At 36.8% G+C, this 15,865-nt stretch overlaps 1 protein-coding gene across 5 annotated transcripts in view; it reads right to left on the bottom strand.

Moving 5' to 3' along the window:
* Positions 1-9,103, bottom strand: part of trak1b (trafficking protein, kinesin binding 1b) — a 29,734-nt gene extending 20,631 nt beyond the window's left edge. For 3 of the 5 annotated variants that reach the window (XM_030146699.1, XM_030146700.1, XM_030146701.1), the window contains exons 1-3: positions 8,937-9,103; positions 7,125-7,320; positions 183-259 (exon numbers count right to left, since the gene is read on the bottom strand). In XM_030146699.1, the coding sequence (XP_030002559.1) occupies positions 183-259; positions 7,125-7,320 (273 nt within the window). In that variant the 5' untranslated portion in view covers positions 8,937-9,103. Of the gene's footprint in view, positions 1-182; positions 260-3,432; positions 3,651-7,124; positions 7,321-8,936 lie in introns of those variants that run through there. The other 2 variants (XM_030146697.1, XM_030146698.1) reach the window with 2 other exon arrangements.
* Between the last annotated feature and the right edge of the window lie 6,762 nt (positions 9,104-15,865).

Below are 15,865 nucleotides of genomic sequence, written 5' to 3'. Positions count from 1 at the left end.
CTATTCCTTATTTCAGCCAGGGCACTCACTCTTGAAAATTAGATGCTTAATCTCTTTGTGAATTTTGAGGCTAATAAATAAATCAGCTATGTATTTAATTTTGAGGACAGTTTTCTCTAGAAACCCCCCATTTCTGATTTACACTGATTAATTACAGTGACAACAAACACAGAGCCTCTCACCTCCTCCAACAGACGTGTGACAGCGTCGATGTCATTGTAGGTCTTCGTCATCTGGCCCACTCTGTCTGCACATAGTACTGTAGAATGAACAAGGAAGATAAAACACCAATAAGAGATGATCGAGTGAAGGTTTGATACACAAAGAAACAAAACTTTAGAAATCAACAGTGAGATGTTACTGCTGCAAAATCCTTTGTGCAACACATGAACATGAAGATACTTATGTGTCACACGGAGCAACATTATGCAATAGTTTAGAAAATCATTGTCTCAGCAGTTGTTGACAGGTCATGTTTAGGAAGTAATGCTACCATCACCAGTTGTACAATGTGAGGCTGTGGGAGCGGAGTGAAGTTAAAGGGCGGAGGGCTGTTTCCATGGCGTGCAGCCATTTCCTCTGTTGCCCTGAGGTGACGGCACTTATTGACTTCACAGCAAATCAATGACATGGTGTACAAGGTTACTCAATACATTATGTTAAACCTCTATAATCCTGGCGGTTACAACAATTGGCATGTGTATTAAGAATCGACTCCATTTCTCAGAATAAAATAAAGATAACAGTTTTTAATCCATAAAGACCCAGTGCTACTTTTGTGGCAGTTCCAAAAATGTTTTTTCTGTATACTTAACTTATCTTTAGTGATTTAACACCATTTATTCAAATATTATCCTCTGTATTTTGCATTTTTTTCAGTGAACATTAGGCATTTTCCTATATTTAATTCACTGATCATGTAGATGTTCATAAAAGATCAGATTAAAGTTGAGGGTTATTATATCAAAAACAGAGAAAACTAAAGAAAAAGTGACTTTTTCTGCAAAATATATCATTAACTGAACATAAACCCAATGTGCCCATCCACTGTCATTTATCAAACTCCATGAATTTTACTGGTGAATCAATGTTGTAGAAGATGACGGTGTTTCAACATTCACTGTGGACCTTCTGTACGTCCAAATGGGTCATATCTGATGACCATGAAAAGATGACAAACTGCATTTACATGTACTGATAGGATTAGTGGATCAACAGGTATTAAACAGTTTAGATCAGTGGATGGTTTTGGTCATCAGTTGCTGTTTTGGTCTTTATAGGTTAAAGAGTGAGTCAGTGAGTAGACCATGGGTAAACTGCATGTGTCTAATGTCACAAACGTCAGGAAATTCCTTTTAATGAGAATACTAAGGCAGAACTCTATTGCTAAGACCATTTATCCAGGGTTTGCACAAAACTACCTTCCCCTCCTGGAAAATAAATGACTAAACAGTTATTTTTGCAAACTTCCACAAACTCTGTTATTTCAGTCAATTGTAGAGACTGTGTTTGTTATCAACCATCATATGATAATTTCAGTGTAGTGCATTTAGTAACTTGGATTTGTCAACAATACTGTGTGTTTTTATGCTGTGTTTGCCAAAGAATAATGGGGAAAAATATATATATATATCACTTTAAAATCACATTTTAATGGACAATACTAGAAATGATTATACACTGTCAATTACAATTCTTTATTCCCTGCATTTTAAATGTTAGATGAACACACATATTAATCAGGACTTTTACACCAGAATAATGATCTATAGTAGAATTAGTGCTGCCTTGAATGTAATCTGTTTTAATTCGAGGTAGAGGAAATACAGTGGCCCATAAATTAGAATTTTTTTAGTAACTTTTTTTATCTCTTCTCATGAAATTATTGGTACAATGTGATTCATTCTTGATAGATAAGGTGTAGCTGGGACTCAGTATGGAATTACTGCACCTGGTCAAAGGTGATTACTGATGTGTATAAATAGGAATAAAAAGAGGAAACTGTCTGAAAACAAAACTACTCCAGCCTTACGGCCAACAGTGTAGTTTGGCCAATTAATTAGTGATGAAATCTATTGACACTATTGGTATCAGCAGAACTTGGGTCCGGTTGTGCTTAAAGCTGTAGTTTTTGATAGATTTATAACATCATAGCATAATTCAAAAGGTCTGAAAAATTTCTGTATCTTCTCTTTGCCTGTGTTTCCAGGCTGTAGAAAATCTACCCTGTGATGCCTTGATTTTGGCTAATCACATGTTTTCAGACAGCTACAGGGTTAAATATGTGACCGACAGTAACCACCAGTCACTGCTCAGATTCTGTCAGATGTGACCTGGATGTTACCTTACTACTTACTTTCAACACTGAAGCTGGAAAAATGGATTCATGTTTCATAACGGCACGAAATGATTTCAGGTTTTTCTGTATTTATATTTAGTCTATTGATTTGGACCAAGAAGAGAAAGTTGCAGAAGGAAGGTATGTACTCTAAAATACTTTTGCTTTTTCCAGCTTTAATATTAAGCTTCTCATGCAGGACTGCTGACTTGGAAGGAAAAAATACAATGACAATCTTTTTTTTACCCCAGCCCCCGAAGGGGAGGCAAAGGGCTATTGTTTTTGGTTCGGTTTGTTTCTTTGTTTGTTTGTTTGATTGTTAACGCTCTAGCAGCAAGAATATTACTTGAATTCATACCATATTTGGTTTATAGATTGCCAGTGACCCAGAATAGATCTCTTTACATTTTGGGAAAAGTAGGTCACAGTTCCAGTTCTTTATTAATTTTTTTTTTTTTTCTACCATTTACTTATGAGGGGCGAAATCTCACATGTCTATAAAACGTAAATTTTGTTTCAATTTACTTCAGACTTGGCACATACATAGAGGCAATTGATATGCTGACATCAGCACACGAATAGACATGATGATATCAGCTGGATCGATGCCAAAATAAGCTACAATATGTGCAAGGGGCGGGGTTTGTTGTGTCTGGCACCACTTGTTTTACACAGTTTGGTCAGCCCCAGATTTAGTGATTCATAAGTTTGAGTTTGATGTTCTTCTACTTACTGATTTTTATTTATGTATTATTTTGACTTAGATGCTGAGTCAAACAGTTATAGCGCTATCAAACTGAGTAAAAAATACTACATTTCCAAGGGTGGAAAGCTTTTTCAACTATTAGTATTTTCCAGTTTGAAGCCATTGTTATATTAGCCTCTAAAATCCATTGTCAATTGACCTCATCCCCATCTGTCCACTGTATCTAGTCAAGTCTGTCAAAACTGAGAAAAAACAACTCAAATTATGATAAAAAATGTTATCTGATCTTCTGGCCAGACCCCTGACCTCTACTATACTAAGCACATAACTCAGAATACTAAATCACAGAAAACATCCATCCCCTGTATCTGTGATCTAAACGCTTTACCTTTCTCATCTTCCTTACAGAGCCAGTCATCCCCCTCTAAAGTCGTGTAATCGCTGTCCATCTCCTCCTTTCACAAGGCAACGACACCCAGTCCAAACATTGCTCCATCCATGTTGCTCCTCTCTCAGTCCCTCTGTTATAATAGGCCCACAGACTAAATTACCCTTCACCCACATGAACGCCCTGTGAGCGTGTGCGAGGGAGGGATGCGGGAGCGTGCACATCCGTTTTGGAAAAACTCCACAGCTGCTGAACAGGAGGCGAAACAGAGGCAGAGGCTGCACTGTGATTGGACGGGTGAGGATGTAAGGATGGACACAGGGGCCAATCAGAGGAAGCGAACTGATGTTTGGATTGTTGACACCCACAGCTCTGTTCTCTTCACCTCCACTTCCTTTTTCCTCTGAACATCTCTCTGCCTCCAGTACGTTACCATGGCGATCATCACTCGCCAACAAACCTCTGGCACATGCACAGACTCACGTACACACACTCACTCTGCCATCGATTACACTGCAAATGGACACAGACTGACACTACACAACACACCAGTAATCTGACTGTGGTCCTCACAGGATTTGTTTTACGCTGAAAATGAGTGATGACTGTTGATTCTAAAAAAGGGAAATGAAACACTACTTTTCCAGTCTATAATAGACATCAAACAGCATACCTGTATCTAAAAGGTCCTTTATCTAAACAAACTTAAAGTCGATGAAGTGCCTAAGATCACTATGCATGTAATAGATTAGAACAAAAGAAAGTATAAGAAGATCGTTTAGTTTGTAAACTTCCACAGTCCCCGTGTTTGCCTGTTCTGGCCTGTATCTGTGTTGTTTGTTGTTCTTTTCTCTCTCCTCTGTCCCCTAACCCCAGTCAGTCAAGACAGATGGCCGCCAACCCAGAGCCCAGTTCTGTCTAAGGTTTTTTCTTCTACATAACAAGTTTCTGTCCCCACTGTTGCCTTGGGTTTACCCCTGGAGGATTTGCTGGGTTTCCTCTCCATATAGTCTTTTTAAGGCCTGAATTTGGGAAGTGCCTTGAAATAGCACTGTATTATGATTGGTGCTATATCCTCTTGAGACCCAGCAATGCATTTTTGCATTTTTGTCCTCTGTAGGGGACATTAGTTTCATAGCTTTACTTGTATAACTTGGCACCACAGTGGAACAACATCCCCCCCTTGTGGAATGAGGATGTAATCTCAGCTCAACTAAAATAGGCCAAAATTAAAGCAGACCAGTATTTCCCAAACATTTTTTTTTTTTAAGTCCTGGCAACCCCCTTTTCATAACCCAGTTTCACAATAGGCCTTATCTACATGTCATGAGAAGAGCAAATTTATGCATAAACTGAACTACTACGGATCAAATTCTACATCCCTTTAGAACATTATGATAAATATAGTGTAAACCAGTAATTTTGGCGAAGATTGACAGAGCCTGGCAAAAGTTTGGAAACACCTAGTATCATAATTTTGAAGAGACATACCTGCTCCTATTGTTTATATGTAGATTATTTAACATTATGAAGATTTTTTTTGACTAAATCAGTACGCAAGTCAGATAAACTGTATTTTTATCACAAAATGCTTCCTTACCAGTTATTTGGGCCATTCCAGCCTGGCTGTTTTCTCTCTAAATAATCCTTACAGACCTTTAATGTACGCTTTGGTCATTGTCTTGTTACATGGTAAAGTTGAAGTATGGAACAGTAACCACGACTTGGTTGTTCATTGTTTAACCTACATGTACCGTAATGTGCAAAAAGCCAACATTAGGTTTATGAGTAATGTAATAATGACCACACAAACTCAATTCTCGGGCTCTGTATTAAGATACAACCAGGATATATGTACAGTACAAGTACGCATTTATTTCTGTTGTTTTACACCAGGATTCATCCAACACATGTCAGCTATTTCTTACTGTTTTTGTCACGTACACAGAGGTCATAAAGAGTGCAGACTTTACCCTGTGGCAGCCATTGCCATTTAGTTCAGATCTTTTTTAAATGTTTTTAATACTATGCACATATTTCCTGTGTTTCCTGGTTGTGTCTGTAGAAAAGACACTGAGAAATAAATATGAATGCTCATAATAACACTGAAAATACAACAAAACTAAAGGCTGTGTAAGACTTTTACACAGCACCGGATGTTCTCCAAACAGAAACAGAAACTTAGCAACATGTAATTCAACCAGAATCTACTGTTATTGTCTGAGAGGACAGTTTGATGACTATTAAGCCCTTTGTTACAATATCTATACATTAATTTTACATCTGCAAACCATTAAATTACCCAGTTTGTTGTATATAAACAAAGGAACATGCGTGTGGTTCCCAAAAATAATAGAAGACTAGGTGTTTAAAAACTACTGACAGACACATGTTTAATAAATCAGTTTCATTTTATGCATGTGTCTGTTAATACTTTATAAATGAGACCAATTATAATGAGGCAGAGTGGACAGGCTCTTCTGTTTTTCATCTAGATTTAATGTTTTAAGTAGAACTATCAGAATAATAGGAACATTCAGTACATCACAAAGACACCTCATTAGAATTTTTTTTTAAATGCAAATGCATGTGGACAGCCAAATAAAATCTCCTTTCCCCTGCCTGTCTTTGCAATGAATGAACTAGATTTCAGACAGTGGTGACTCAGCTACACAACATCCTTACAAATTTGATCAGGATCAGTAGTTTTTAGTGACAGATAGTTGGTATAGGCCAGACTCTACACATTACATTATACAAACAACAGAATATAAACAACCCATGTTAATGGATTTGGAGATAGATTTCTAAGTCTAGTCTTCTAACCAATCTGCGTTCCCCTCTAAATATGAATTATCCATGCAGACAGGGCTGTGGTTTATCCTCATGTCTTTCTTTATGAGGCTTTAAGACAATGCAATGTATTATCTCAGTGGCAGTGGATCAGTTTCTCACAGGACCAGCATTATAGACCATATGGACAAGAGTCAGTTGACGTGTTTCTTTGCTAACGGGGCTGGACTACAAAACAATAACAAGTGTCATATCATTGTAATAAACATTTTTATTTCATGTTTTGATTTTGTTTACATTGCTGTTTACAATGCCTTCAGAGTAATTTTTTACTTAATTTTATTCAATGTTTAATATCGTTGTTATCAGCACAATTGTTTTAAATGTTCTACCTCTAGATTTCAGAACTTTTTTTCTTACTGATCATAAATAATCATTTTAAACCACTAGTAACACTTTGGTTTATTCAGCTCTCACTCATGAACCAGGATTACCCTTTTAACTTAATAGAAACACTGACTTAATATTTATCATGATTATTATTGACTATTAATAACTGATATAAAATTTTATCATGATAATATCATATTTGTCCCAAAGTCCCAATATGTGTCTGAATATTTTGGTCCATATAGTGTATGTTTTAAGAGCTGTGTTTTTTTACAAAGTATTTATGATTTTTAAGCTTGTCAAATGATTAAACCGGAAGAGAGGGTTAAATTTCTGAGAACCGTTTGTTGGAAATATTAAATATCTCTGGTGCCGGGTGAAGTCAGTCTGTTGGAGTCCAGTATTTATTCATGAACTGTTGAGATAAATTCCCTTCCATCTGGTTCCCACATCTGCAGCACAGGAAACAGACTATTTCTAATAATATCATACACATGTGGTGCACTTACAGAAGTATTTGAGTGTCTCCTCGATCTGCTCTGTAGTCAGGTCGAGCCTGGTGTCCGGTGCAACGAGGGGGGGTGTGCAGCCAGTCATCGTGGTCGTAGCCATAGACGGTGTCCGCACGCAGCCGGTAAACTGGCAGCTGCTCCTCCAGGAGACTGATGATCTCAAACTCTGGAAGGTCGGTACTGTTGCACACATCTGGGCAACAAAGACGGAACAGAAAGAGAAGAAGAGTATCATCTTTAAGCCATGGAACCAATTCCTAGTGGATAATTATTAACTGAAATTTGTATTAAAATCATGTGGAATCAGATGCTGCTACATTTCCCAAATAATAGAGTTTAGTGGAAATACACATTAGACTCTAATATAAACAGTTATATTTGATTTGATATTCAGTAATAGCATCTATTGATCTAAGATGTTTAATTACTTTTGAACCATTAATCTTATCAATGCATTTATATAATTCAGATAAAATGCAGTTTGTTATCTTTTCATGGTCAGAGGCTCTGTAGTGAACATGGAAACACCATCATTTTCTGCAATGTTGATTCACCAGTAAAACCATGTAGTTAGATAAATAAAGGCCTGTTTTTATGTTCAGTTAATGGTACGTTTTGCTGAAATGGTCACTTTTTCTTCAGTTTTCTCTTTTCTGATATAATAACCTGTGAATTTACTTCTCTTCCTCTTTTAGTTGAATTTAGCTTTCATGAATATCAGTATGATAACTAAATTAAATATATGAAAATACCTGATTTTCACAAAAAATCCAAAATGCAGAGGATAACATCATAAAAAATGGTGGTAAATTACTTAAGAAAGGTTAATGTAAAGATAAATTCATTTCGATGTCACCACAACACTAGCTCTAGGCTTTAAGGGTTAAAGCTAAAGTTAAAGCAAATTGTGGTTCCTGCAGGCAATGAGGACATATCCAGTATTATTAAATTGGGAAGTTGTGTGAATTGTGTGAAATTAAAAAAAAAAACAAAAAAACAAAACAGCATGTGGGATATTATGCAAATCACTTTTTTCTTGTTACTGATGAAATCTAGCTCAGTATTAGATGGAATTACTTATTGAGACCAAGTCGGGTCAATTTTCAACAAGATTATTTTTTGTGAAATTTTGTGTAGTCACACATTGTGCAACTAAACTAAACTATATGTTCCTCTCCTGTCATCTCATTCTGTGCTTTCTAAGGCTATGTTCAGACTGCAGGCCAATGTGGCCCAAATCTGATTTTTTTTGCCCATATGTGACCTTTATGCGATCTGTTAAAGACAATTTGAATAGCACAAATCAGATTTTTTCAAATCCAACCCAGGCCACTTTCATATGTGGTCCTAAATCTGATATGTTGCAATGCCACTTCAGTCTGAACGGCCAGGTCACATTTTCTGACCTTTATGTCATTGAAATGCGACAAACGTCACAAATCTACGTCCCAGGAGTGTTACTTCCGTAAACACAGTGCATGCCTGCATGGTCTCGTATTACATCAGGACCTCTTCTGCGCATGCGGATCACTTCAGGGTCACATTCAGTTCATACTCAAAACTGATAGAAGTCGTATTTAATGTGTAATACGAACGAGCGCACAAAAAAATCGGATTTCACCAAAAAATCCGAACTGTGCATTAAGACCTGTTGTCTGAATGTAGCCAACAAGAAGCAAGCCAATTTTTTAAAATGTTCTGCTGATGTTTCATGTTGTGTCGACAGACTCTTTCATCCTCTTCCTCTGGGTGTGTTTTATTGTCAGGCTCTGCCTCTTTGTGTCTCTGACAGTACAAACACACACACACCTGTGATGGTCTCAGCGTCCCTCAGCACCGGTTGTGTGTCAAGCTGGCTGCGCTCCCCCTCGCTCACATACTGCTCCTCTTGGGTGTGGTGCTGGTCAGCCTCAGGGTCCGGGTCTGGGTCCGGGTCTGGGGCCGGGGGCAGCGAGGGGGCCGAGGAGGCCAGCTTTGCTCACCTCTCACTTACTGAGAGAAGCAGGGGCCATGGGCCTCTGGAGCTGGAGCTCCACTTGGACAGCAGGTTCAGAAAGGAGGAAGACGATACAGAGACCTGGAGAAGACACAGAAGAACACATGATCCACATACAGTACATGCACAGCCCAGGTTTTATTTACACTGCTCAGTACATCACAGATATGCTCATCACTTACACCCCAGCAAGAAAACTTCGGTCAACAGGCAGTGGCAACTTACTCGTCCATCACACCAGATCCAAAAAAGGGGAGGCAGCTTTTAGTGTATATGCCCCACAAAAATAGAACACCCTGCCTGATACAGTTAGACATGCCATATCAGTAGGCATTTTTAAAAACAGATGAAAAAACGTATCTTTTTTTTGACAGCGTTCTGTTGAGTTGTGTGTGTGCATGTGTGGTTGTGTGGGTATGTGAGCATGTGCAAGTTTAAGTATGTGTACATGTGACTGTTCACTTGCATTTGCACTGCCTTTTTTATGATTTTTTTTTTTTACTGTAGCTATGTTATATACCTGTTGTGAAGCACATTAAGTCTGCCTTGTGCATGAAATGCACTTTATAAATAAAGTTGAATTGAACTATTTAGTTATTGTTGTCCATTATAAATCAAGAAAGATATGACGGATCATTGTTATCAACACACTTACAGTAAAAAACAAAAAAAAAAACTTTGTGGTTTTAGAATTAATCCAACACAAGACTTGAAGTTGGCTGTCAAAATAAAGAGTAAATACACTATTCAAACATTAGCTATTTTAACCCATAAAGACCCAAACAGCCACTGGTGACCAAAACCATCTACTGATATAAACCTGCTGATCCACTAATCCTTTCAATTCATGTAAATAATTGGTATAAAATACAGTTTGTCATCTTTTCATGGTCATCAGATATGACCCATTTGGACGTTCAGAAGCTCTGTAGTGAACACGAAAATGCTGTCATCTTCTACAACATTGATTCACCAGTAAAACCAGTGCAGCTGGATCAATGACAGTGGATGGAGACACTTGTTTTACGTCCAATTAATGGTATATTTTGTTAAAAAAGTCACTTTTTCTTCAGTTTTCTCTGTTTCTGATATAATAAAACACAACTTTAATCTGAGCTTTAATGAATATCTACATGATCAGTAAATGAAATATAGGAAAATACATGATTTACACTGAAAAAACCCAAAATACAGAGGATAATATTATAATAAATGGGGATGAATCAATTAAGAATGATTAAATAGATAGAAAAATAATAATTTGGGAATGGCCACAGAAGAAGCACAGGGTCTCTATGGGTTAAGGTTTGATGTTGAACTATTGAGAGTAAAAATACCAATAAATAAATACAGTTCTGTGCTAAATTCTTAGGTCATCTTCAGTTTTGTTGTTTTTGCAGGGTTGTAATGAGCATACATAATTATATTTCAATCTCTTTGGATTCAACTAGAAAATACAGGAAACATGTGCACTGTATTATAAACCCAAAATCTGACATAAATGGCTACGGACTACAGTCAATATCATGTTTGACCTGTGTTCCCATGACAAAAACTATAAGAAATGTCTGACACTAGAAAAGTAATGCAGTAAATCTCACATCTGAAGAAAAGAGTTTAAGACACATTAACTGTAAACACTAAATACAGTATGTCACAGTTTTTTCCTGAACCTTTTGTTTTTAATGCTGTACACATATACTGCAGATACTGGGTGTATCTTAATATAGACTGAAAACTGCATATATGTGGTCGTTATAACTTAAAACAACAAAGTTAATAGTGGCCTAAGACTTTAGCAGGGCACTGTACATGTTCTTAACAGTAAATCAGATTGTGCTTTCAGTGTACTGGGGATCACAGACAGAGGAAGCTGGTCCATTTGTATTGAATTTCTACAAATATTCCAAGCCTTAAACACTGTAGCAAGTTTCCTGACTTTATGAAAAAGTGAAAATTCCACCTCTGATGTGAACGACTATTTGTGATGCTGTAACCTGAAATGCTATCTCAGTCTGCCTCTCTCTTTCCCTAAAGAGTCTTTAACTTAAAGAGCCGGTGCTGATGCTGCACTGTGCTGCTGCATAAACCAGCAGCCGATCCACTGCAGACAGCACTTCTGATCTGTCAGGAAATGAATAACACAGTAGATGTTGACGTGATTCAGGTTAAAAGCAACTCTTGATAACAATGAGAGTAGTACTTAATTGATCCAGATATGGGTTGTTTTTGCTTTTGTTCCTCTATGATGGACTAAATGAGTTCAAATCACTGCATAACCACTGCGCAAATAAGACAATCCATGTGACCTCTCTGTGACCCCTAGAGGCCCTCCATATAGTCCTGGTGTTCCAGTAGATCCAAAGAAGTGCATATACTGTAGATACTGGTCTTGCACGGCGACCTTGCAGCACTCTCTTTATTCTGCAGGGCTCGGTGTGTCACTGCAGATGCAAAGCGTGCTGTAGTCAGTGAACACGCCGCAGATCTGAATCCTGAAATTCATCTGTGCCACATCAAACGGTTTGTCACCAGATTATAAATAGACTCAGAGAAGAGGTGTGTGCATATGCATGAGTGGGCTTTGTGCTCTGTTGTCAGCTGCATGAACAGGCCATTGTACACACTCAGATAAAGCTTTGTCACTCCATCAAATGCAGGGGTTACATCTGTCACATCGGACACACATCTGCATCTGACACATAAACACAACTATCAAGATGTCCTGGGACCTGCTGTGGGAAACATTGCAGCAACCTTGGGACGTGTCCCTCACTGCGGTAGCTCTTTTTCTACTAAAGCCAGATTAAGGTGTGCAGAGCAGACTGAGGGCTGTAAATCCTTATCACTGTTAGACTGATATGTGATATGCTAATCCTGTTTTAAAATTACATCATCATAAAAAACTGCTAACACACCCAGAAGGAGTTGGGATTTAATCACATGCACTGTCACTCTCTAAAAAAGTACATTTAAGGCTTTTTAACCCTTTCATGCATCGTGGTCACTACAGTGGACAGCCATTCTACAGCTGTTCTCTTGTATATTCACAGGTTTTGTTGTTTTAGTTGCATGTCAGCCAACACAGTGGATGCTCATGTATTATCCCATACACTGACATTATACCATTACTATAACTTTGCTGTTCTTGATAAATCTGATCTGTAGTAACATGGTTTAGTGTAAATCAGTTGCTAATTGTTATAAGACTGTAATTAACAGTTTTCTTTTCTTTTTCTTGTCTTATTTTTTGCATATTATCTCCATGAAGTAACAACTAGTATTAGAGTATGTTAAAATATGAGAAAACATCAGATTAGCTACATTAACCCTTTCATGTATCAATTATGAGAACCTTTGTCAATATTTTTTCTTGAGCGTTTTTTTTTTTTCGTCTTTAGACATGAAAAAAACAATGCAATTGAGTTTTTTTTTACGACCCTGTTTTTCATGGAGTCACAAAAATGTCCACTCAGCTGGACACCATGTGTTTAATTTTTGAAGCGAAGATACATGTATTTAAAACCCATCATCAGAAAGGGATATACTGTGTTAAAAATATGAAATAAAAACATTTTAATGCCGCTAATGCCATTTTCTCACATTTTAACATACTCTAATACAAGTTGTTACTCAAGTCATGGTGATAATATGCAAAAAAAAAAAAACTATTTGTTTAAAAAAAAAACAACAACTGTTAATTACTATCTAATAGCCTAATAATTAGCAACTGATTTATACTCAGACATGTTACTGCAGATCAGGTTTATCTAGAACAGCAAAGTTACAGTACTGGTTTGAACGTCAGTGTTTGTGATGGTGCATAAGTATCCACTGTATCGGCTGATATGGAACTAAAACAACAAAATCCATGAATATACGAGAGCAGATGGATAATAGCTGTCCACTGTAGTGACCCGTATGCATGAAGGGGTTAAAATGTTTATTTTATAGTTTTCACACACTTTCTGATAATGGGTTTTAAATACATGTTTCTTTGCTTCAAAAATGAAACACATGGTTTTTGTAACTCCATGAAAAATAAGTTCATTTAAAAAATGTCAATTGCATTGTTATTTTCACGCCCAAAGAGGAATAAAAACAATCAGGAAAAAAATCTTGACTGAGGTTCTCATAATTTATGCATGAAAGGGTTAAAGATCATTCATAAGCAAATTTAAGACTTTAAGACTCTTTTTACTTCTCAAACATTGCACATATAAAGTTGCAGGAGTATATTGAAGCAAATTCTGCTTTTTCCAAACAGGTATGGACAAGTATAAAGGTTTCAAGCTTTGATGGACTAGAGGACCTAAAAGGATGGAGCAGAGGAGCTGCAGACACCCTGTAGTGGACTGAGCAGGTCTACTAGTCTCAGATATTCCATGTGTCCTCAGATGCTGTTGCTGATGGAGAAAACAGGCCATGGTTCATTCATGTGGCATAAACAGCGTGTTTGAAGCCTGCGGGTGGGGCTTGGAATACATCAGCACGGAGCGTCACGGATGCGGATCAGGGTTCTATGAAAAAGCCTGTCCTTATAATCAACCAAAAGACAAAAGGGACTAGATGAGCTGACCTCACGACACGATGATCCGTGGAAGCTCCGTATTCACACGCTGCTCCAAATGTCCGGTCCTGTGGTTGAAAAAAAAACAAAACAAAAAAAAAACGCACACGATGCAGTCCAGTGATCGTGTGTCCGTGTCCTCTGCTGTGGACACTGTCACAACACACCGTGTACAGGCCGGCCGGAGGGCGGAGTCTACCCGGGTCTGCTCTGGTCTAGACGGGGATAAATGTCACCTTATGCTGGTTTCCAAAGTCCTCCTGACCCGGTCCACTTCCCCATCCCTTCAGCCATCTCCCTCTGTCTATTTAGTCAGTCAGTTTCAGTCTCTGCGGTGGCTCACTGCTGTCAAATACGCAGGAAGTGAAATAATACAACTTCCGGTTTAAGCCTTCAAAATAAAACCCTATAACAATCCACAACCTTCACCTGAGTGATTTCATCGTGTTTTATAGCCTATATTTAAATATTTACGTATAAATAACTTCTTTTTGTTGGCTTTATAGGTTTATATTATTCAGTTTTACCTTTTAGATTTAGGAGAAATGTATTGAGCTTTTATTTTGAAGCAAAGACTGTCTTGCACAACTACATTCTGGATAAACATTTCTGACTTGATAGTTTTCCTTCTCGGCTCCCATCCCAGCACCCAAATGGACCCAACCACCATCACTGACGTCAGGAGCATCTACAACAGGAAGGGGGCCAGACTCCCAGACCTTTGGGAGTTTTATGTGGGTTATTATAAACAAATGAAGAAATAGACAAATATTGGTTATATTATTCACAATGTAATGTGAAGGGATGAGACCAAAAACCTACCAGAGGCATGAAGTGTATTCTCCAGGCTACATAGACCACAACCCAATATAAGGTTTATGCCACAGATCAGTCACATGCCTTAAATTAACAACTGTGTCTGTAGTATGTTTCTGTAATGGTTAATACACAAGTAGGTAGAAGCTCTTGATCCAAAATGATATTTTAATGAGAAAATATTATTATTATTGGTCTTTATCAATTTTTAACTTTATTGTTATACAAAAAAAAAAAAAAGTGAAGCACTTTATTATTTCTTGATTAAGGAGTCAAGTTATAGTTATTTCCTTGTATTCCTGAACAGAACAGATAGTTTTAGTGGGTTTTCTGGGAAAACCATTGAGCTCCAATTGAGGATAAAAAGAAGAATTCAGGTTGAAATTCCTCATTCTTGATCCAAATGGTAAAATGTTGAGAACTCACTGAAAATAAAAATGTGCATTTAAGTACTTTATGATGTGTATTTAAAAAAACATAAATCACATAAATGTAGTATACACTATTCATATTTGCGTATCAATAATTGTAGACATGGCACAGATGTGGAAACACAATGAATGATCCATGCCAACCGATGAATTTATGTTTTTTTTTCATTACAAATCAAATGGTATTTTAATGTTTTATAGAGAGAGGGATAAAGCATAACGCATAGTATTAACAAATTATCAATCAGTCAAACTTTATTTATATTGCAACATTCAGACAAATATTGTGCAATTAATTCCTGAAGTGACAAAAGTCATAATACTTTGTAAATTACCACAAGTAATAGCAAAATAAAATTAGGAAAAATTGCAAAGGAAAGTGATTATATTTTTTCAGATTTAAAAAAAATATATATATTTTAATATTTTAAACAGTAAATATGAGATAGAATACATTTTTTGTATCCAAAAAATATTAATAAATAAAAAGGATTAAAAAAAATAAATAAAACAGTAAAAATATCCAATACACCATAAATGGGAGGCTGAATGATAAATGAGTCTTTAATTTATTGTTAAATATATATTCCGTTCCTCTTAGATACGCTGCATCCTGATCCAGTGGTTTGCTTTATACTGGCTGAAAGCAGCATCATAATATGATTTTATTTTGCTTTTCTAAAAACCTAAAATGATAAAAAGAATAACATTTTTGAAAACTCTAATGAAAACTCCTATATGTAGTGCCTCATAAACTAATACAAGCATTCCATTAACACGAAAACAAACAGGTCGGTAGAGGGAGGACTTCATTAACAATTGCAATTTTTTAACATTTTTATTTATTCTTTATTGACAATTAGACAGTCAAACATTTGCATAACATCTATTTCAGTCACTGTGTGTTCTCACCATCTTTACTTGT

This window comes from Sphaeramia orbicularis, chromosome 11, assembly GCF_902148855.1.
Source record: "Sphaeramia orbicularis chromosome 11, fSphaOr1.1, whole genome shotgun sequence".
Lineage (NCBI taxonomy): Eukaryota > Metazoa > Chordata > Actinopteri > Kurtiformes > Apogonidae > Sphaeramia > Sphaeramia orbicularis.
Note: the sequence above shows the minus strand (reverse complement) of the source record. Positions and strands in the feature narration are given on the sequence as shown.